We start from the raw sequence: 23,407 nt of genomic DNA, 5'->3' as shown, positions 1-23,407 counted from the left end.
AAAGGTGAACTCTGGGTTTAGTGTTCAATCCTAGTCTTATATTGTTTGTTTGTATGTGTGTGTGTGTGTGTGTGTGTGTGTTATGAGGTTGCATGCATGTGAAAGCATGCTTATTTGTCTAGCCTGTGGCAAGGTTGTTCCTCCAGGTATTCATTACCTATCTCTGCCTCCTGCACACTGGCATTATATGCTAAAACTATGCAAACCTTAAGTAGCAGGTATGGTTGTAAATCTTTGTGATCTTGTATTTGGTTATAGTTTATTACATAAAGTTTCAAGAGTATGACCAATAAGAGCAAATGCTAGTGAGTTGTAATAATAAAAGAAAACATAAAATTAGACTTTATAATAATAATAATAACAACAATAAATGGGTCATAAAAATGTAGAAAATTGGAATTCTGACATACTTTGAAAGAGGATTGCAAAATGTCGTAGCCAGTTTGAAAAAATAGTCTCCCGTTTCCTGTAAAGGTTAAATGTGATTAAACACATAACTCAGCTATTTCATTATTAAAGTATATAATCAAGAGAAATGGGGACATACATCTACACAAAAATGTCTGTCATTAATTTGCTAAATGGACATATTATCAAGCTGCATTCTAAATATTTATCTCCATACCCATAGATTAGTACAGCTTTCAGTGCCCTCATAAGAGAAGCTTTTATTTTTTTTCACATTGGATGATGGTTAATACAAAGACTCACAACTGGTCAGAATGCAGAGTGTAAGGGACTTTGGAATACTCGGTCCTAAATGGGATTTTATTTTTATCACGTGTATAATCCCAAGGCCAAGGAAATATCATAGAAGGGGAGAGAAAGATTATGAGAGTTAGAGGCTCAGGAGTAGTCTGCAAAATGTTGTTCTTGACATGACAGGGCTGTTAGACTCAGGAACTCACAGGGACTCTAGTTACCCGCACAATATAAAGCCAGTCAACATTCCAGCCATGGTAGGGGAGAGGCTCACAAGGCCCCACCCCTAGCTGAGAGCTGTCAGCAGTTGATTTCTGCTGGGGGAGGAAGGGAGAGTCAGTTTCTCTCAGGGGTGTGGCTTGAGTGGATGGCCCATATCCTTGTGAGTACTGGCAGTAGAAGTTGGATTCAGTTGGTTATTTAAAAATGTAAAGAGAAGAGGACATGAAAGTGAGAGGAAGATACACTGAGGAAGGGTGCAGGAGTTGAAGGGGAAGAGGAGGAGACATATGTTAAAAAATACATTAAATGTATGAAATTCTCAAAAATACAATTAAATACTGTATATACAAAATTTCATGGCAGCATTATTCATAATAATCAATACGTGTGAACTCCTAAGTATCAATGGTTGCATAAACTGGCAAACAAAACTTGTCTTACCCATATGATGGAATTCTATTTAGTCATAAAAAGGAATAAACTAGTGTTAGCTGCTGTCAAGTGGATAAATCTTGAAACTATTGTATTAAATGAAATAAGTAAATGAAATAAGGGGGCAAACACTGTGTAATTCCATGTATGAAAATGAGAAGATAAATCCATAGAAATAGGAAGTAGGTTAGTGGTTGTCTGAGGTAAGAGGCAGCAAGAAGGTATGAGCAATAACTGCTAATAGGCCCTGGGTTTTCTTTTGGATGAATTTGTTTCATAATCAATATTTGTAAAACTGCATGAATATTCCAGAACACAGTGAATTCTAAAACTTAAATGGGTGGCTTGTAGGCATTTTGGGTGGTATCTCAATAAAAAGACGTGTGGGAGAGATCCAGAGCAAGGTAGAACATGAGAAATTTCAAGTGCTGCTGAAAATCCGCATGCTATGTTGAAGCATATATAGTAGAAATGACACTTTGGGTTTTAGTTAGAGAAGCCCATGAAAGAAATCCAGAACTCCTGGTGGAATTATATGGAGAATTACTTGCAGCTGCAGGAGACAGCTGGGGATTAAGCAACAGCTGACCTGTTGAGAAGTTTTTGTTGCATGGGGGAGAACTGCTCGACAAAAGTTTGTGGCATGAACAGTCAAAGCTAGTTGGACAGAAATTGGCTTAATGGCACCACTAGAAATTGGGGTTTGGAATCCAGGAAAGTAAGCACCCAGTGACAGCAGTCCTCCAGTACACAGTTATCAGGATGTATTGCCCATGCTAAGAGAATGAGACATAAAATGTGGACCTTTAAACAAGAGATATAGTGAAAGAAAATGAATTGCATTTCAGTCAGGATTGTGTAAAATTATGGTGCTTAGATTTTCACTCCTCGGTTGCGTAAGTGAGTTTGAACTTTAGATTGTATGTTTACACAAAAGAAAGTTTTAACTCAGAATAGACTTTCTCATTTTAATTAACAAAGTTAATCCTCACTTTGTCCAACCTCTGCCTCTAATTAACTGGAGTAGGTTTTCCAGATTGTGATGAGGTTAGCTATAGAAAACAACAGTATTTTAATAATTAACTTAGAGGCTGGATGTTGTAACATACAAACTTCTACACCCTAATGGATGTAGATAAATGCCTTAAAGCAACTCTGTCTCAAGAAAATAGATAGCAAACCAGCATTCAATTAGTGTGTACTCCAGTATACTACAGAAAATGTGAATGGAAAAACAGAAAAAACTGAAATACTTTCACCTACACACATGTTCTTTAGATAAAACAAGGATTTAAGAGGCAAGAATATGTTTTGTTACCAGGAAAACAAAAATGGATTCATCAGTTTGAATTAAAAACCAGGTAAGGAATTTTAGTACTAACTCACATATTCATTAAGCATAAAAGGGGAACTATTCTCCACTTTTATCACCACAACCATGGGTTACATTTGTTCAAGATTAGATCAAAGTAGCAGCTAAGAATATTCCATTCTGCAGTTGTTCAAGGATGACAGTTGAGAAAGTTGGATAGCAGAGGATAAAAATAACACTTGTTTGGGCATAAATAGTGTTTTGTTTTTAATTCAACAATGCAAATGCTTCTCATTTTATCACAAACTCCAGAAACCTAAAGAAATAATTCCACAGTATTATAAAGTTCGCTATCACATCAAATTACAATTATTCTTGTTTTCTGAAAAGAAAAAAAAAACATAGATACGAGAATAAATTGAGGCAATGATAAAATAATCAATAGCCATTGGGTTTAATTCAATTTCAAGTTTACCATGTAGTAAATGGCATGCATAGTCTCTGAGTAGTTTTTCCACTGTTGTAAAAACAAAATGTTTGACAAGTTGGTTAATAGCAATTTAAAGGCAGAAGCAGAAACAGAGATGGCTTCTATTTGAATGCTCAATTTTAATAGAGACAGAGAGCTTGATAGAAATGTGGAATCTTTAGATCCCAGCTTGATGGTCAGTTACAAACAGCAAAAGGTGCTTTAAAACCTCCTCTGGAAGGTATTATCACTGCACTCCAGAATCAGCAGAGGGTAGAAACACCACGCTATCTTACTTTGACATGTGTACTTTGAGCCAAGAGAATCCTGATTATGGTCAGTTTCCTGTCCTGTATGCAAGTTATATAGAGATGCATAATTTATTTATTTATTTATTTTGTAGATTTGATGTGTTTGAATGATAGCTGTGTGTATTTATCTGTATGTGTCTATGTGTATTGGTTTCTAGTGACTTTTTGTAAGGTTACTATGGGGCAGGAGCTAAGAAGTTAACACACAGAGAAAGTTTACTGTTTATTTCCCCTTGTTTTAGCCAACCACTACAACAAAGAACTCCAGATGAGTAAGCCCCAGTGGTCAGGGAATGATGTCTTTTCTGCAATGATCACGTTTGTGGTAGCCTATTTTCCTGGTGATAGTGAAGCTTGGAGTTGGAATTAAAAATCCTTGGGAGAAAAACTATTTTGATAATTCAGCTGGAGTGTCCTTGTCATTGGGTTTCCTGTTGCCTCAGTCAGTACCTTAGCCTGGTAAGACAGCTGTGACAGTGTTTTATCTTTTAGATGAAATGCAGAACTAAGGACATGTCTACTGGTGCTTATTAAAGATTCCTTGCTATTTTCACAAGAGTAGGGGCGTTAGACTCTTGTCTACTGGCCAGATTCTAAATCAGGAGATTACATTCTGCTTTCTTAAATTCCCTCAGCAGAAGCAGCACCCATGGTATCCTACTTTGTAGTGTGATGTTATAAATGGTTCAGGTTTTATATGCCACAAGTGCTCTCATTTTTGGGGGGTGTGAGGAGTAAATTAACACCTATTGTTTAATATTGTAGTTGATCTAGTTACCTCCCTCCGTTTTATGGAGGTATAACTGACAAGCAAGGTGTATTTGTTTCAGGTTCAAAATTTAATGTCTCCCAACACATGTGCTTATATTATGAAATGGTCACCATAACTGAGCTAGATAACATGGTCATTATGTCATACCAGTGTGATTTTCTTTTTCTTTCTTTTAAAAATAATTTGTTTAATTGGAGTATAATAGTTGTTCTTATTTAACGGATGCAGTATTACAATTCAGTACACAAAAACATAAGCAAATAGTCTTGATTCAGTTTCTAAAAGTAGGCTCATATGTAGAATAAGCAAACAAAACACACAGTACAGTAATAGTACTTTTAATTTTTAAAAGCACTTTGTTTTCTCTTTTTCAACATGACAAAAAAAAGGCATATTTTTACTCCGATAGTAGCTGGCAATATTATTTGCCTCCTTTATTTAAAAGCAGTTGATTAAATCTCTCTCCTTCCCTTCCTCCTCTTCTACCTTCCCCTCCCTTCATCTGATTTTTTGACACATGGTCTTTGCTATATAGCTTGGGTTAACCTTGAATTTGTGATTTTCTTGCTTTAGTCTTCTGAGGACTTGGATTACAGGTATGTGCCATTTGACCCAACTGTGTGTGTGTGTGGTTGTGTGTGTGTGTGTGTGTGTGTGTGTGTGTGTGTAGATAGGATTTAACCATCCCAGTTGATCTTTCTATTTTATACAGTATTTTTTGGAATGGATTTCTTTCTAGGTAATATATTTTAGTGTTTTCCAATCTTTCCAGCCATAAAAACAAAGTTTTCCTTTCTGTTTAACTTTGACACCACTCTATTTAATGTCGTTTAATGTTTAATGTTAATTTAGTTTTATGTCGTTTTTCGTTTCTTAACCATTTTTTAATACTGACACCTAAAAAGTGCTTAATAAATAGTTGCAATGTTTCTGATCAGATATAGCTGAGTTAATTTATAAATGTGAGAGTGGAAAGCATATATATTTTGTGCACATGTCTCAGATTTTAGCACAAGGGCACTAGGATGTGCATAGAGGCTCAATGTTTAGTATGTGAATATGCCTCTCTTTTCTTCCCGCTGAGTGGAATGAAATGCTCTCAACTCTTTGTAAGGTCCACTACATTTTAATCAAAGGTGCCAAAAACCAAAACCCCAAAACTTCTATTGTGTACATACAACAGACAGATTCCTCATTTTGTGGGGGATATTTTGACATGATGTAGACACAATGGAGATCACTTATTTTCTATCAGGTCCATTTTTAAATGAAGTTTTACATCTGATTATTGTAATTTTACAGCCTCTTCTTCAGTGCTCAGAATGGTACTGACTCAATCTTACACCTCCTCATTCATTCAAGCAGTTTTGAGAATAAGAATTAAAAACAATCTCGTATATATGAACAAAATCTTCTAATTTGTAATCAAGTACAGTACTTGACCTATATACTTATCTCTAAGGTCTGGACATTACAGATATAATTTGAATTACTTTGTTTTCAAGTTCCAACCCAGAACAGTCCATGGCCGCAAGTCTGAAAACACAAAGAACATCTTTGAGTCTGTGAAGTGTTTGTGAGACACTTATTTTTATATTTATTTTTGCTTTTATACGTTCTTCCTGGACTACGAGGAGAAGATGGAGGGAACAAGTAGAAGATATACAAGACAGACTGATTGAATTGGGCTAGCAAATTCTCAGAACAACCATGGTGTCTGGTTAGGTTAGCATTAAAGACCACTTCCCAGACTGCTTTGTACATTCTTTAGTGGCTGTCTCAGGTGTGGAGCTCCAAGGAGCACCTGTTTGCTTACACTCCAACAGTTCAGAACCAGTGTATTTGAGGCCGGGTGGCTCAGGTTCCACCTAACTGGGCTCGAGAGTCACAAACACTACATGCAATGGGATGTCGCCAAGGTGTGTTTTGGAACTTGGATGCTTATTTCAGACTTTCTTCTTTTTTACCCCCTACACTAGTTGCTGTCTCCATGCTTCCTCTTGGAGCTTGCCCACCTCCTCTCCTTCCTCCAGCTCCTCCCAGTCTTGTTGCTTTTTTCCTTCCCCTTCACTCTTCCGTTTTCCATCCTCGGCCAGGAGCCCAGCTACCATGAGGCTCAAGTCTGGCAGCACCCACCATAAGCGCCAAGCCACAAAAGCTCCGCAAACCCGGGCGCGCGCACGTTGGAGCAGTAGTGGGGCCGGGCAGCCCGGCTGTAGAGCCGAGCGCGCGCGTAGCCCGCGAGCCCCCGGCGCGCCCCCGGCGCGCCCCCGCGGCCGGGGCCGCAGCGTGCTCGCCCCCGCCGCCAGCTCGCCTCACTTATGGGTCGGAAGCGCTGCGTGAGGGAGACTGTTCCAAGATGGCGGCGGGTTGCTGTGGGGTGAAGAAGCAGAAACTGTCCAGTTCGCCCCCCTCAGGCTCGGGCGGTGGTGGTGGCGCCTCCTCCTCCTCCCACTGCAGCGGGGAGAGCCAGTGCCGAGCCGGGGAGCTAGGACTAGGAGGCGCCGGGACGCGGCTCAACGGGCTGGGCGGGCTGAGCGGCGGCGGTGGCGGCGGCGGCTGTAACCTCTCTCCCCCCCAGGGCTGCGGCGGCGGCGGGGGCATCTCGCTGTCTCCACCTCTGAGCTGCGGAGTGGGAACCCTACTTTCTACTTCGGCCGCCGCCACCGCCTCCTCGCCGTCCTCCTTGTCCTCATCCCCGGGCTCCCGGAAGATGGTGGTGTCAGCGGAGATGTGCTGCTTTTGCTTCGATGTGCTCTACTGTCACCTGTATGGATACCAGCAGCCCCGGACCCCCCGCTTCACCAACGAGCCCTAGTGAGTACCGCGCTCCCCGTCGCCCTCTTCCCCCGGGCTCGGGATAGGGCTCAGAGTTGAGGCAAAGTGCAAGTCCTCCCGCCTCCTGCTCTCGCGGGTGCTCCTCAGCCCCTCTTGTTGCCCCAGTCCCCAGAGCCGCCCGACCCGAGGGGCACTCAGCGCTCCTCTGCTCCACGAGGCGAGCAACCCACACTTGGAGCAGGGGACTGCTTGCCAGACATGGCCCCCTGGCTTCCAGACTGCTTCGCTTCCTCTTTGCGCTAACTTCCAAGAGTTTTGACCCTTTCCTTCGGTCCTTTCCACCCCTCACCCTCCACCCTACCAGCGTTTTTGGAGATGTGGATCACTGTTGGTACCGACTTTCCCTCACTTTGCTCTCCATTACTCCACCTGAAAGCCCTGTCAGTATTCCCGCCCCGCGTACCTTGCACATGGAGAGCTACTGTCCCATTGCAGGGTGAAAAATAGCAGTGATCTAACTTCTATTCTGTTAGTGATGGAACTTAGCTTTCGACCTCTAGGGAGGTTGCCCATCTTTTTCTTCGGGTTTCCCTGCTCTTTGGGGAGGGGAGAGGTTTCTTAAAACACCTTTCGCCTTACTACCTATTTTTATCTGAACATAACATTAAAATGTGTTTCTAGTGAAGCTACCGCACCACCAGCTTCCTCACATTTGAGAGTGGGATTTTTCCCCCCTTCCTTCTTCATTCCAGTGTCTGGGTATAGTACAGCCAAAGAACGTTGTCCCCAAAGAGGCACTGTCAATTTGTACCAAGCGTGCATTCGCTTTTGTGTGGATTTCACATTTAAGCAATCTATGTTAAACTCAATGATTTGAAGAATAGTTAAACAATCCAGTAAATGTGTAGACACTTTTACGATTTTCTTTGGTTTTTGTACTTTACATGATTTTACCCTTCAAGTATATGGTTGAAATTGTTTAAAACAGCACTGTTACAAGCTAAAAGCCAGGTTACTTCTAATCTCTGTCCATTTGGATGTGTGGGAGATGGGGCATATGGTTTTTCTTTTAAAATGTGTAAACTGAGTGTAAACTGAATTTCTGAGTTAAATGCTAGACAGAATGTAAAGTCCAAAAGAAAGCAGAATGGGAAAAAGGACGATTGTTTTTATGACTACTCATATCTTCAAGGAAAATACAGAAAAAAATTTCAATACACTCATCCTGAAAACCATCATCCCCCTCCCTTTTGCCTAAGAGCTCCTTGTTTCCCATGGCGTAAATACCTGAATTGATGTTCTTTTTAACTCGCTGCTTTTCATTTTGTGAGATTAGAAGAATGAACTACTGCTGGATAATTATAAACAGTCTGACTCTACTACAGTATTAAATTAATATGTAAAGTGGAAATTATAATAAAGTGTCCTGGAAATTGTACATTTGTATTGTTTGTTTTCTTTGCTTTCATTCTTTGAATGTCTTTAATTTTGTATGACTCTGCTGTGCTCTGTGCATTTCTTTAGATTTGTTTCCTCTTTCGGGCATCACTTCATGAGAAATGTATGAAAAGGTGTCCAGGTTGACACTGTCAAGTAAATTAAGTACTTATGTACATTTCCTACTGTTAATTCTAGGAGCTTAAATCCCAAGTCTACACCTTTATTTGGCCTATTTATTTTTTCATTAAGAAGTAAAATTATTTTTAAAAAGATGGGAATGTTAAAAAAGAATCTATGAAATACTAGCTCAAGTCATTTATTTGTGACTTTTCCCCCCTTCCCTTGGGAGGCTGTGATATAGTAAAAGCTAGACGTGGGATGATACTTAGATTGGTTCTATAAAGTCATGGGACTGTAAAAATTTACTCCTGTTCAGTTCTTGAGCTGTTACATGAGTTTGGCAAAGGCTGGTTTAGCATTCACGCTCCAGTGTTCCAAAGAATATGAAAACACACTTTCAGGAGGTGTTATTTTCGCACATTTTAAAGTGAGTTTGGGTTAACTAAATGACTATAACAACAGTTAAGAGGAAAATGAGCTTGACCAGTGTTCATAAAGGAAATGCTTTAAAATTTTTTTAAACAGTGGCTACTTTCCACACATACTTAGGTTGTTTTCTTTTTAATATTCTAGTTGCTGAATTTCTGCCTCTCAAGTTATTAAGCAGATAAATAAGACACCCATTTGACCACTGTGAATATATTGAGATACTGGTGCAAGAATTGGAGTTATGAAGGGTTAGTAGGCTTTCAGTGTGTCCCATTTCTGTAGATGAGCTAGTTTATAGAAGGCGCGGAACATGAGCAATCCGAAAATGAAGGACTGTCTCATTTTCATTTAAACTAATTTTTAAAGTGTACGATGTCAAATTCAAGAAAATCTGATTGTAGGAGTAAAATAACTGATTAAATCATTTCACAGTACTGTGGTAACCAGCACACATTTCTCCTTTTTATGTATTTGATGATATTGTGTGCTTATTAGTGTGGCATCTTATAGGCTTAGTTTTTTTTTTTTTTTTTTTCTCTCCACTGTCTTATGGATATAATGTCATGGGCAGCATGTTTAAGGTCTGTTTTTGTTTTCCTATCTACCAGAAGACATGCTTTTGACAATTTTAAATTGTTATATGTAAAAAGCCTATTGTTGTCATCTCCTTCTAGGCTCTATCTGTCAGAATGTTTGTAACTGGTGGAATCCTACTTTTATAGATTTAGAAGTGGCAGATATATCCGTTACCCTGCCACTTTAAAAGGTCATTAGAAATTTCAATTATTTATGTGATTCAGGGTTGGGAAAGAGGTCATCTATGAAAGGTCACATAGATACAAATAGTCCTTGGTTGCCCTTGTCTTTTGAGTACCCAACCATTGCAGAGAGCACATTTTATTTTCTTCTCCAGAAATAAGGTTCAAGATACAAGGAAACAATCATTTTAGGTCCATTTTCCTATTCAACAATCAAAGCATTTCTTCTATGTGGGGAAGCTCACACAAGCCATATTAGGATAACCTGTTGTTTACTATAAAGGTTCCACTGTGGCAGGTGTGGAACCAGTTAGACTCCAGAACAGTCCTTTTTAACCATGGCTGCACGTCAGATTCACTGGGAAGTTATTCAGAATGTGGAAACCTGCACACTAGCCCCAGAGATATCTGATTTAGTCCATCATGGATGGGACCTGGGAATCAGAATCATTCAAAATTCCCCAGGTAATTTTAGTGTGTAATTGGAATGGAGAACTGCTGGCTATTTTCTAGGTTTTTCTTTTGAGATTTGGATTAATTTGATCAGGGGTAGTGCCATGTACTCCATATTTTATGAGCATCTTGGGTAATTTTGGTAAACAATTAATTTGGTGAATGCTTACAATGTGATCCATAAAAGACACCACCTGGGAGCTTATTAGAAAGGTAGGCTCCCAAGGCCCACCTCAATCCCCCTGAATTAGAATCTGCATTTTAACAAGTTCCCCAGGTATTTCTCATGCACGTTAATGTTTATGGCAGACTTGTTCTCTAACTTTAGCATACATTGTAGTTTTATGTTGTGCTTGTTAAAACTGCAAGTTGCTGGGCACATTCCCAGAGTTTGATGTACTTGCTCTGGGGTGGAGCTGTATATTTGCATTTCTAACAAGCGCCCTGGTGATGCTGATGCTAGGGTAGCTGGGGTCACGCACAGAGTAACTGGGCTAGAGAGAAATGGGTTCCTGAATGGGTGCTTGAGTGACTGTGGCAGTTTGGACTGGTCCTCATTCTGTTTTTCTCTCCCTTATGTTTCTCACATAACACTAAGGAAACTGAATGTAACCAAGAGCAGGAATCAGATTCTGGGGATGGGGTTACTCTAAGAAACTTTTACATGATTTTAGGTTTTAAAAAGAAAGTGAGTCACGTGAAGGCTGTATTTTAGGAGTAAAAAGCAACACAAATGGAATTTCTTAACGTGAGGTTATTTTTTGTTGTTGTTTTGTGTTTTAGTAAAGACCCTCTTGTTTTCATGAAAAGTAGTTTTACAGTTGGCTCCCTAAATAAAGGGATATAATGAAATTTTTAAAAAGCCCTTATTTGTACTTCCGTTTGCTAGAACTTATTTAAAGAATTTCCCTCATTAGTAAAGAAATATGAAAAGGGTCCTGGTTAAAGCACTGAGACTGTATAGTCTTAGGTTTTTAATGTTGTAGTATGTGTTGTATATCCTGAACCTTTTAATTATCTCACCACTTGGGAAATTAATGTAATACTAGATTTTGTGTAGACAGTTGCACATGGGTTTTTTTCTTTTAAATATCAGTAAATGTGATTTTCTGTTGCAAGGAACAGGATATATATTTTTTCTACTCCACTCTTGGACATGCAGATCTTGCTTATAAAGCTCAAGTCAGAGGACTGAGCATTAACTATAAAAGTACCATTTTCAACATGCTTGGGTGGAGGTGTGTTGTGTTAGAGCTGTAGGCACTGTGTTCCACCAGAGTAGTAGTAATCCTGTTTATTGACCTGTCAAGAAAGATGATTTGATAATGCAATTCAGGTTAAAATGATAGTAAATTAGCATTTTCAGCGCAAGCTTTTGCATTTCTATTGTCTTTTTTTGGATGAAGAGTGACTAAAATAAGGAGAAAGTGTATTTCTACTGCAGATGATCCAACTGGACCATGACAGATTTCCTTATCCATGCTAACATAATGGTACTACCTTTTTCTGACACTTACTGAGACCTTTGAAGGTATAATGTGGCTCTTTGTACTGATGTTAATTTACATTGGTGAACAACTTGATGTCTTTTCTTATTGATAGAAAAGACAGGCATGTTCTCACTTATTACTTGTGCCACAAACCCATCAGTGATTGACACAGAAATGTAGAAAAATAAATAATTAAAACTTTTTATATCTGATCATACAGGTATATATACAGTTGAGTATATTTAGCTAAAAAATATGGAGCTGTGTTTATTTTTTATTCTTCCCCATATGGCTGAAAAAAGTGATAATCTAGTCCATATTTTTTTTTCTTGCTTATAAATTGTGCTTGAGTTTAGATTCCATTTACTTCATAGCAGGCCAGGAGGAGTGTCTGTTAGCATCTTTTGTTCGATGGGAAGAAAAATCATAAAATGTAAAAGGTACTTTGTTAGCATATATATGAGCATACAGCATACATAAATATGCTTTTCTAAGTATGTTTCTCTCTTTTAAAAATTGTACACTTTCTGATAGTGAAGCTGTGTCGTAGACACACAACCCTTTTGCTACAATGGATTGTATTTTTTTTAATGGATTGTATTTTTAAGTCAGTTGTGTTTCCCCTTTTTATAGATAAATTTGCTTTTTGAGAATCTATATGTGTGGAACACTAAACTTGTGTAATGAGATTAGTCAGAGTTCCCAGGTTTCCTGGATTTCAATAGGCATTATTCTATGCTTTCCATGTCACACATGCTTGCCTGTTTTAAAGCAGCACAATGACCAGAGCTTTTACATTTACATTTTGTAAATAGTCTCTTTTTCAAACTTGTGTAATAATGTCTCTTTTAATACTGTTCTGAATCAATTAAGCTAAGTAAGTGAGGACTAGCAGTAAAAACCATTGGCTGCCAAGAATGGACCTTCAGTGTGTAAGCTGTCTTTCCACATTCAGTAATTGAGCAGTTGCTCACAAGACACTGGAGACTGTGGGAAGCCAGTGGTTGTGTAGGTGGGAAGACTAGATTTCCAACAGTAAACTTATTTAGAGTTGAGCTTCTGTAGTTATTGTTGCTAAGAGCAAAAATGAACCACAAGCTTATATAGTACAAAGAAAAAAATTCAAAGCAAGATGTATGGTGTGATAGTATATGGTTGATTGGGTGGAAGAAAATTATGTTTGGTCCAACTGTAAGTGGCATTTTTTTTTTTATATCAAGTGTGGGAGTGTTTTCTACATTTCTTAATATATCATACTTTAAAACTTGCTCAACCTTAAAATATGTTAGTGTTGAAGTGTTGAATAGCTAACTGGAAATTCTGTGTCACCGTGTGTGTCTCTGTGTTTGTTTTAAGCATATGGAAAAAACAGTCCCATCCCCTTAAAGTTTCCTATATTATTCAAGCAATGATACAAATAAGAAAGTTGCTTAAAATTATTTCAACACAATGTATACATGCTCAGTTAATAAGACAGATAAAATAAAACGGCATGGCATAAAAAAGTGATCAGGAAAAATATATCTGGAAAGGAATGACCTAAGTTAGGCTTTTAAAATGGAAACAGTACAGGGATCACTGGTGAAGAGCTTTTATGACAAACAAATTTTGAACTCTTGGGTGTTCTCAAACCAGTTGCTGTTTCCACCACACCCTTTCCACAGTACTTGGGGATTCCCAGCAGCTGTCTTCAGTCAGCAACTTGCACTCTCAGCATTCTTCACACCATTCTGCTTTGCTGTGATGTCTTTAATTCATAAAACTTCAATGAAATTATACTCTGTGTTGGAATTTCCCAGGGAAGTCTGGATAAGAGTTTTTGAATTATGTGATCATTTCTTATATTAGAGACCAGGTATGTAAGAAAGTCTTCTACAATGTAAGAGGAATTGGAAGATGAGTCTTCAGATAGGAGAGACCAGCTAGAGTTAAGATGATGTGGTAATAGGAAAGTAGTGTTGGAAAGTGGGAAAGTTGACACCAAGGGGAGATTGTGATTGTGGGAATGTTGCAAAATGAAGAATTGGAAGAAGGTATCAGCATTTTCAGACACTTCTCTCTAGGGCCAGGTTTTGTGTAGGAGTGGGAAGATTGCAGCTCACCTGTTTTTTTGGCTTCCCTCATTGCCTTGCTATTCTTGTGCTCAGAAAAGTTTGTTAAAGGACTCTATTGGACTGGCTGTGTAATTTGCTCATGAGTGTGCCTTAGGAGAAAGAAGACATTGGTTTATAGAATTTGGATGAAGTAGAAAGATAGGATAGCTTTTGAAAGGGGATGTTAAGCTTGGTGACTGCATATGAGTAAACAAAACAAAACTAAAAAACAGTGCACTCTTCAGAGTTCCAGTTGCTGGGATAGGAGAATTAAAGGAAGAGAGGTTTTGAACATGATTCAGAGCTTATAGGCTGAAGGCTATGAAAGGGCATACCAGAGAAAACAGGGAAAACCAAATGTTCCAATCATATTTTTGGGTATGTAGAGTTCCACATATTAGCAGTTATTAAATGTCATTTCTTTTTGTGGAGTTGGTTCTCTCCTTCTACCTTTTTAACATGGGCTCTGGGAATTGAACTTGGGTCACCAGGCTTGCATGGCAGGCACTTTTACCTCTGAGCCATTTCTTTTTAAATTATCAGAACCACAGAGCAGCCACAGAGCTATTATGATGTTTTGGTTAGTCTCTTGGGATCACTTCTGCTTCTTCAGCCACACAGTGACTTTGAACTGTGCAGATGGGCAGAGAGCAATGATAGTTTTCAGCTTTGTACTGCTAGTAAAAATAACTAGCAGAAAATTGCATTTCCCTAACACACACACACACACACACACACACACACACACACACACACACACACACACACATTATGTTCAGTCTTCAGGCTTGCCAATTTGTAAAGCAGTCAGTGAGTCTTAATATTTCCTTAGTTATGTATCATAACACAGCCTTCAGAAAACTTGTCTCATGAAGGATTACCCAAGGAATTTAATAGTTTCAGAACTTCAAATAAAGGAAAAATTTGAAGGACTAGAAGTGTTGGTTGGTACTAGATGATAGGTTTTATGCTCTCAAGCTTAAAAGGTAAAATAGATTGAATGAAGGGCAGTCTTTTGCAGCTTTGCTCAACAGTGGAGAAAGAATGTTATCAGTTGACATGATTAGCCATATTGCTTTATTATCTTTGCTATGAGCCAATGTAAAAAGTTCTGCTTGAGTCCAGACCTACTAATATTAGTTAAAGAATAAGGTCTGTGATACGCTTGATGAGTCTTGCCTTTTCCCTGCGTGTTTCATTTTACACATAATCTACACTGTGACCCAAAGCCACAGGCAATGCTGGGAAAGCAAGGTTGACTGTATTAAGCAATATCCTGCCAGAAGATATTGACCAGCCCTCTAGTCATGGAAACTAGTTGAGACTGAGTTAACAGCCTGTATAGTCTGCCTTCCCATACCACATATTTTAATGCAGTCTGTAAGCATATGTTGCAGAATTCTAGAACTGTATTTTCCCTCCATTGGGGTTTTGATATGTGAGGTGTCAACAGATTCTACACTTTCCTTCAGGTGTTAGTGGATATTTGTGTCATTCTTAAAGAATTGAAGGAATAAAAAATAATATTGGTAGTGTTAGCTTAAGGTTTCTACAAGACTATGCCTTTCTCGTATGTTCACGTGAATGTCACATTACTGTGTCTTTTGTGTGATATCATTATTGCTTATAGTAGCCTAATAACTACACAATTTATTAATTATAAGTGATTTGGATACAAATTAAGTTTCCTAGCTGGTAAAAGCTGGATCTCAGTGCATATCTTCATATAGTAAGGCAATACTACATGTTTGCTGATTTTGAACAGTTAGGAGGTAAGTATTTATATATGATGGGTGCTTTTTTGCATCCTTTTCTTATGGTAAGTAGATGATGGTATGTATACATTTGTTCACTAAAGACAAATATTTTGACGTCATTTGACCTCTTTCTATGTCACAGTGGTGCTTTCAACCCATTTCATGAATCCCCACATTAAAAAAAAAAACAACAAAAAATGTTTGTTGACATTAGCAGTAGGTGCTGGAGCAATCAGTGGTTAACATTTTAGTTCAGTTCAAGAGTCCACCTATTTCTGCAGTCTTCAGTTCAATAAATACCCTCAAAAACAAATGGGAGTGAGATCCTTCTCGTTCTCTGACATTCACGAAATGATGTGTGGTTTGTGGTATGTTTTATATTTTACTCCACAAACTCCCCAGACTTGTTTCTCTCCATTCCATACGAATATTGTTAATCTTCAGAAAGAGAATCACATAGAGCTGGAGGCAGGAATTGGGGGCTCATGGGAATCAAGGAGGGAGAAAATATATCGTAGTAAGTGGTGTAACATGGATTTAGGGTCAGATACTTTTTGACTCCTCTGAGTCTGAACACATGGTCTGGAGAAGAGAGCTTTGGAAAGGAGAGAGAGTTTTATAGTATATGAACTGAGATGTTTCTCCTTCAGAACCAGTGGCCATGGCACTCCTGTTAAAAAAAAAATAATTATTTTAATTAGAAACAAATATGAGTGCCTACTGTAGGTCCTCTGAGTAAGTTCAACAGACCACAGTAAAAACAATTACCACATGGTTTTATCAGAATGAGGTCTTTAAAAGTATTTGAAAGCTTTAAGGCAAATAACTACCCTAGTTATAAATGCCTCTGATCATTACACTTAATTTTTCTTATACTGCTCTTAAACATAGTTATAGATTCTTGAGTATTCAGCATATCTTATTTTTGTGCCTGTATATAGTAATAGCCTCTACCTAGACATGTGTGATGTTTCTTTTATTTAGTTTGCTCCTGCTTGTTATTTGTAACAAGGATATTAGGACAGGTAATATTAAACAATAGACCCAACTATAATTTTCTTTTTGATCCCTCCCTCCCTCCCTCTTTGTATTTTTTGCAGGGCATCCCTACTCCTGCACTATAGTTTCTGATTGTACAGCTGTATAATACAGCTACATGAAGACTCATCCCACTATCTTCTATATTGTTTTCTCCCAAAACCCTTAACTACCTAATTTATGTATGTTCCCACAGTATCAGCTATCTTTAATCATATGAATGTTGCTGATTTTATTTTATTTTACATACATGAGACTGATAATCTGTCTACTGTGGCAAGGAATTGCCTATTTTTTGGTTTTTCAAAATTATTCATTTGAAATGTGTGTGTGTGTGTGTGTGTGTGTGAATGCACATGTGTGTATATGCATTTCTCTGTGTGCATGCGTATGTCTCTCTGTAGGGGGCCAGTGCTATGTTGCGAAACTTTTATTGGTTGTTCTCCACGTTATTCATTGAGACAAAATCTCTCACTTGAATCTATTGCTCCCTAATTCTGGCTAGTTTAGCTGGCCAGCGTGCTTCAAGGATCTTCTGTCTCTGCTTTTCAAACAGTTGGAAATTACAGGTGGCCACCACACACATTTACATGGTTTGGGGGAGGGATCCAAACACCAGTCCTTACACTTGTGCCAACAAGTGCTTTACATGCTAAGCTGTCCGTTCCAGCCTGATTTTTGTTTTCTTTTGGACCAAGTGTCTTACTCTAGCCCACCCTGACCTGGAACTCTCTCTGTAGACCAGGGTAGGCTTCAAATTTATGGAAATCCTCCAACTTCAGGCTCTCAAGATAAAATTGTGGACATGAACATGCCTGGCTACCTTCTTTTATTTTTCATTATTAATATTAATATTATTATTATTATTATTATTATTTACAATTTATTCACTTTGTATCCCAGCTGTAGCTCCCTCCCTCATCTTCTTCCAGTCCCACTTTCCTTCCTTTTCCTTCCCTCTTCCCCCCGTCCCTTTATTGTAGTAAACTCATAACAAAATTGATATTTCCTCTAACAAATATTATAGAGTACTAATTTTCTAGTGATACATGATAGTGGTTCCGTCTTTTTTAATAGGAATTTTGGGAATACTTTAAAAATTAAACTTAACAAACATAAAGTAGAAGGTACAGACTATTTTCAGTATAGCTCAATTTAGGGTTTAATATATTTTTCCAAACTTGCTGATATTTATGACTAAACTGGGTTAAAATATAAATAACCACAAATTGTTATTAGAAATGTTTTATACTACTAGAATTACGAATTCGGCTTCCCACTTATCATTTATTGCTGTACTTACTTCTCAGTACTTGTATTTGAGAAGAACTCAACTTTCTAGTTTTCTATTTAGATTGTTTTTCTCCTCTCTGTCCTTTACAGTTTTATGATAAATCTGTTAATTATATACAGAGATATCTTTGACAGGTAGAAGTCTTGCCTTTGTTCACCTACTTTCAAAGGTACAAGGACTAAGGCATTAAAGGAGAAAATGATTTTTGACAGTTTCTGAGAAATCTGTGTAAGAAAATGTGCTTTCTAGAGAGGTGGAAAATTGGAAGATAAATTTCACAATGGGTATTATAAGTAGGGCTTTTAAGTCCATATGTGTATTATGAGCAACTTTATGTTAAGGCATTTCACGAGATTGCTTTTTATACTGTGCACACTTGTTTCTAATGAAAAGTGTCATTTAAAGGTGGGAGTAGCACCTGTGAAATAATAGATATGGTCAAGCCATGGATCTAGGTTTTATATTTCCCCTGTTGTTGCTCCCCAGCCAATGTGAGGATCATTACTGTTGGTGGGAATATGCAGATATTTTCAAATGTTACCATGGAATTATAAAATGTCAATTTGGATTTGGAAACATTTTTCCTTCCATTTAATGATAGCTTTTCAGTTCTAAATTAGAAAGCAGAATTTTCACCATGATTATCATTTTTAAAATAGACTTTTAAAAATAAATATTCTTCTAACCTTAACATGTAATAGCCAGTGTTATTTTAGAGTAGTTTATTCTTTATGTTATAGTTAATTGTAATACATTCAATTCAAACAATATGGTTGTTGTGGGCAGAAAACTGCTAGTGTGGTTTTTGAGTGGATATGAGAGTCTATAAAAAGGCATTTATGTTCTTAAAAACTTATAGTCATATTGAGGAGTTGAGGTTCATGAAATTCATAATGAAGTTACCATCCTTCCATCACTGAATAAATGTTAGAGACAATGAGGTTCATAGGAATTTGGACTGGTTGAAGTGGTTTGGGATGGTATACAAGGGCTTCATAGACAAAGTGGAATTCAGTCTGGGTAGAATCTCATAGACAGAAAAAGTATTCTAGGTGGGGAAACAAAGAAACAGGTCAGAAAGAGCGTTGTACAGTATTCATTGGATACCAATAAAAGGTAGATTGAAGTTATGAAGAACCTAGCAAGAAAATGGGACCTGTTAGCTGTTAGTTGTAATTCAGGCATTGAGAAATGATGGTCTACCAGTTGACAATTTTAAGCTTCTAATGGTCCTGTGAATTCCCTCTTTCTTGATAAAGCATCCCCTTTGTTCAGTTAATTATGCTTTAGCAGCTCTTTTAATGCCATGAATGTCTTGAAGCCTGGACAAGAGACTGGGAAATAATGCAGGCAGGAGTCCACTATGTAGACAAAGTGACAGCATGCTTTTATTCATCACTAGGTGTTCAGCATGAGTCAGTTAAAACATTTATGTCATCCTCTGAGTGCTTTCTGTGTCTAGTATCCTTTTCTTTTAGACCCCCATGTCTTAAATGTGAAGTTGGAAAAACTGACTTGCTGCAAAGATTATGCATTTTTAAAAATAAACCTCAATTATTATAGAACTAAATAGTTCAAACTACTTTTTTTCTCCCACAATTAATACAATTTTACTTGGATAGTCAAAATTTATTTACTATAATGTAGTAAGAATTATATCAATTTTAAGAGGATTGTATATTAATTATTAAATATCATTTTTTAAATTGGTTTAAACATATTAATCTAATGAACGTGCTCATTGTAATTCTTTTTTTTTAATTTATTTATTTTTATGTACATTTGGTATTTGGCCTACATGTATGTCTGTGAGGGAGTCTGATCCACTGGAATTTAAGTTACAGACCAGACAGTTGTGAACTGCCATGTGGATGCTGGGAATTGAACCAGGGTCCTCTGGAAGAGCAGCCAATGCTCTTAACCACTGAGCCATCTCTTCAGCCCCCTCACTGTAGTTCTTAACATACTTTATTTAAAATGTTTCAACTCTGAGACAGATCATATAAGCAAACTTCGTAAAGGCTCTATACTACTATTTTGGAACAAAAATTTTAGAATCATTTTCTAAATTACCACAGAACAGCACTTTATTTCATATTGAATACTGATTACTTTTTAAAAGAAAAAAGCAAAACTTTCCATCTGTTTGCTAATGGTTGATTTTTAATTATATTAAGACATAAAGTTAAGACACAAAAATTAACTACTGTTAAATTGTGAGTTTTTTAGCCAATCCCATATATTCCATGGTATCCTCTACCCACGGAGTGGAGGATGGCCTTGAATTCCTGATTTTTCTGCCTCTACCTCCCAATTGTTGAGTATCAGACACATGCCATCGTGAGTGGTTTATGTGGCACTGGAGATCAAACCCAGGGCTTAGTGCATGATAGGCAACTACTCTGCCAACTGAACCACATGCCCAGCCCAGGAGAAGAGGAGGTGATGTTGTTTATATAGGGTATTATTGTTTATATATACAAGCTAACTTTATTTGTCCCAGGTTTCAAATAATTTGCATTTTTATTTGTTGGTGACCACCATAGGGTAGAAGTAATAGTTAAGAAAGAATCACTTTGGATATGGCAGTAAAACAAATAAATTCCATATTAAAGTGGAAAGCTGGGCTTGGATCCCATGGGTCTTCATTCTAGTCTTGACTAGGCTGCTCCTAAAACCGTGACTCATGTTTATTGCACATCAGTATAGCAACATGCGTGCCAGTTCTTACAGAAGATTTGTTGTTTAATCTTAAAACTTCTTTTCACATTCCTGAAGAGTTATAACCATTTGGTAGTTTAAATAATTTTTCATCAACCCAGGATGGCTTCTTCTGCTTTCATGTATCAGAATAGCAATGTTAATTTGAATATTTTCTCTCCTAGTCTGTCTCACCTTAAATTTGATATAGAAATAGCCCTTTCCCCCTCCACTGTGTAATTCCTCTTTATTATTTCACCGATTTCAAGAACGAATGCCCAATTTCTTGAATGTCTAAAGGTCTGGTAGCGCCTACATCATGCAGTTTATACTTGAATTCTTGCAATGCTTAACCCTTTATATCATATGGAAAGTTATTTCTTAGTATTACTGTTTCTTCCATTTGTGGAATATAGTATAGTAATGAGTGGAAGGGACTAAAACTGTTGTTTCAAACAATGGATTTGCGTATATAAAGAAATGTGTATGTGCTGTTTAGTGGGATTAAATTTGAATTTGTGGTAATACAATTCTAAAAAGTTTGTAATTTTTTTCCTAGACTGTATTTAAAGCAGAGCATAAGTGAGATGTTGTATATTACATAAACTTTCATTATGTTTGCCAAACCTCTGAAATCTACTTTTATACACTAAGGATACTTGAATATAGGCATATTAAGAAACAGTGAAGAGTTTAGATTCTAGATTATGACTTCCTGACTGTAGAAACCTTAAGATTCAAGCATTAACCTGAATGTATTCATACCTGTACTAGATACTTAGCAGAAGATAAATAGTACATGCTAGAAAATAAACAAAGATACAGCTTTCAAGAATAAAAATTTAGAATACAAATTTGATATTAGGATAAATAGTTATAAGTATAGATTATAAATTCACAAAAATAAAGCATGAGAATGCAAAGAAAATGTCCAATTTTGAAGGACTGCTGTTATTGTTAGAACATGGAATGTTTCCCAAAGGCATTTATTCCTTATCTTGGTGATATTAAGATATGGTGGAGCCTTTAGGACATAGATCCTTAGAGGAGGAAATTAGGTCATTTGGGACATACCCTTAAAAGGGGATGTTGGGACCATATCCCCTGTATTTTCCTTGCTTCCTGGCTGCCATCAGGTGAGTAGCTTCACTCCACCATCATACACTATGCTGCCACAGGCCTAACGCAACAGAAGCAGATGGCTGTTGATGAAAATCTTTCAAACCATAAGCCAGAAGTAAACCTTTTCTCTGTTTAAGTTGATGGTCTCATGTATTTTGTCACCTAACAAAAGATTGACCAACTGTTGCCCACTTCAAGAGTCATCAAATCCAGCCCATTTATGCTTTTTCATCCTTTGGATATAACATGATAACTTTTGACCAGTGAGACTCCTTTCTTAGAAAAAAAATAGTAATAAGGCAATGTAATAGAAAGCTGACAAAATGTACTCACTTTTTCATTATATTATTGCCATATATTAGATAGTCTACATTTTGTGAAAAATCAAATTCCTTTCAGCCAGAATAGACATTTTTTTCATAATTAGATACATAGAGAGCCACCAAGGATACGAAAGATGCTCAATATCACTAAATGTCAAGAAAATGCAAATCAGAACTATTAAAATATATGTCACCTCATACCTACTAAGGTGGCTGCCATAATAATGAGATAACATAACAAATGTTGGATGAAAGGAGCTCTTACATAATCTTTGGAGTTAATGTATTTTAATTCTTACAATCATGGGAAGTAGTATATGGAGATTCATAAGTAGAGAACTTCCATATAATCCAGCTAAAGCACTTTCAGGTATACATTTGAAGAGAAAAAAACAACAGTTTTTTATCAGCATGTTTATGTTGTTACATTATTAAAAGTAATCAATATAATGACTTGGGTATGTACTGATAAAATGGATAAGGAAATTGATACATACAGACATAAACATACTTTGGAATGATATCTAGCTATTAATAAGCCACACAAAAAATGCCACTTTATGTCCTTTATCTATTGTATCAAACTCATAGGAAAATGTATGGATATGGAGTAGAATGCCATTGTCTGAAGGGAGGGGATGAAATGAATGTTGATTGAAGTATACAAACTTAGTTATAAGCTGAATCAAGTTTTAGGGATCTGATGTACAGCATGGGTGGTGATGGATATGTTCATTTGATTGTCATAAATCATTACTTGTATACATAAGTATCCACATTTTTGGAGGCAGGGTCTTTCTATGTAACTCTGGCTATCCTGGAAGTTGCTATGTAGACCAGGCTGGCCTCGAACTCACAAAGATCCACCAGCCACTGCGTCATGAATGCTGGGATTAAAGGTGTGAACTGCTATGTCAGGCTTTTACCATATTTTTAATTGAATATTTTAAAAAGAGAATGTCTTTGTTTTTTGTGGAAAGAAATTATTTTGTACGTGTAGGAGGTGGATGTATATGTATATATGTGTTTGTGGAGGTCACTGACAACCTTGTGTGTCATTTCTCTGGTGCTCTTCGCTTTTTGATTTGAGAAAAGGTCTGCCACTGACTTGAAGTTTTGCCAGCTATGCCAGGATCTTGTTTTCTGCCTTCCATCTTACCATCACTGAGGTAACAGACATTTACCACTGTTTTGGTTTTTTTTTTTTTTCCTGTTGTTTGCTTGCTTGTTTTTTTTTTTTGTTGTTGTTGTTTTCTTTATTATTATTATTATTATTATTTTTAGACAGGGTTTCCCTGTGTGTAGTCCTGGCTCTCCTGTAATTCACTTTGTAGACCAGGCTGGCCTCAGACTCATAGAGCTTCTCCTGTCTCTGCCTCCCAAGTGCTGAGA

The 23,407-nt window shown here is 37.3% G+C and overlaps 1 protein-coding gene across 2 annotated transcripts in view; it reads left to right on the top strand.

Moving 5' to 3' along the window:
- Window positions 1-6,519: 6,519 nt before the first annotated feature.
- Ammecr1 (AMMECR nuclear protein 1) overlaps window positions 6,520-23,407 on the top strand; it is a 169,179-nt gene continuing 152,291 nt past the window's right edge. Inside the window, exon 1 of one of the 2 annotated variants that reach the window (XM_060374997.1) lies at window positions 6,520-7,037. In XM_060374997.1, coding sequence (XP_060230980.1) covers window positions 6,580-7,037 — 458 coding nt within the window. In that variant the 5' untranslated portion in view covers window positions 6,520-6,579. The remainder of the gene's footprint in view (window positions 7,038-23,407) is intronic. The other variant, XM_060374996.1, reaches the window with a different exon arrangement.

The sequence above is a fragment of the Meriones unguiculatus genome, chromosome X, assembly GCF_030254825.1.
Source record: "Meriones unguiculatus strain TT.TT164.6M chromosome X, Bangor_MerUng_6.1, whole genome shotgun sequence".
Classification (NCBI taxonomy): Eukaryota; Metazoa; Chordata; class Mammalia; order Rodentia; family Muridae; genus Meriones; species Meriones unguiculatus.
Note: the sequence above shows the minus strand (reverse complement) of the source record. Positions and strands in the feature narration are given on the sequence as shown.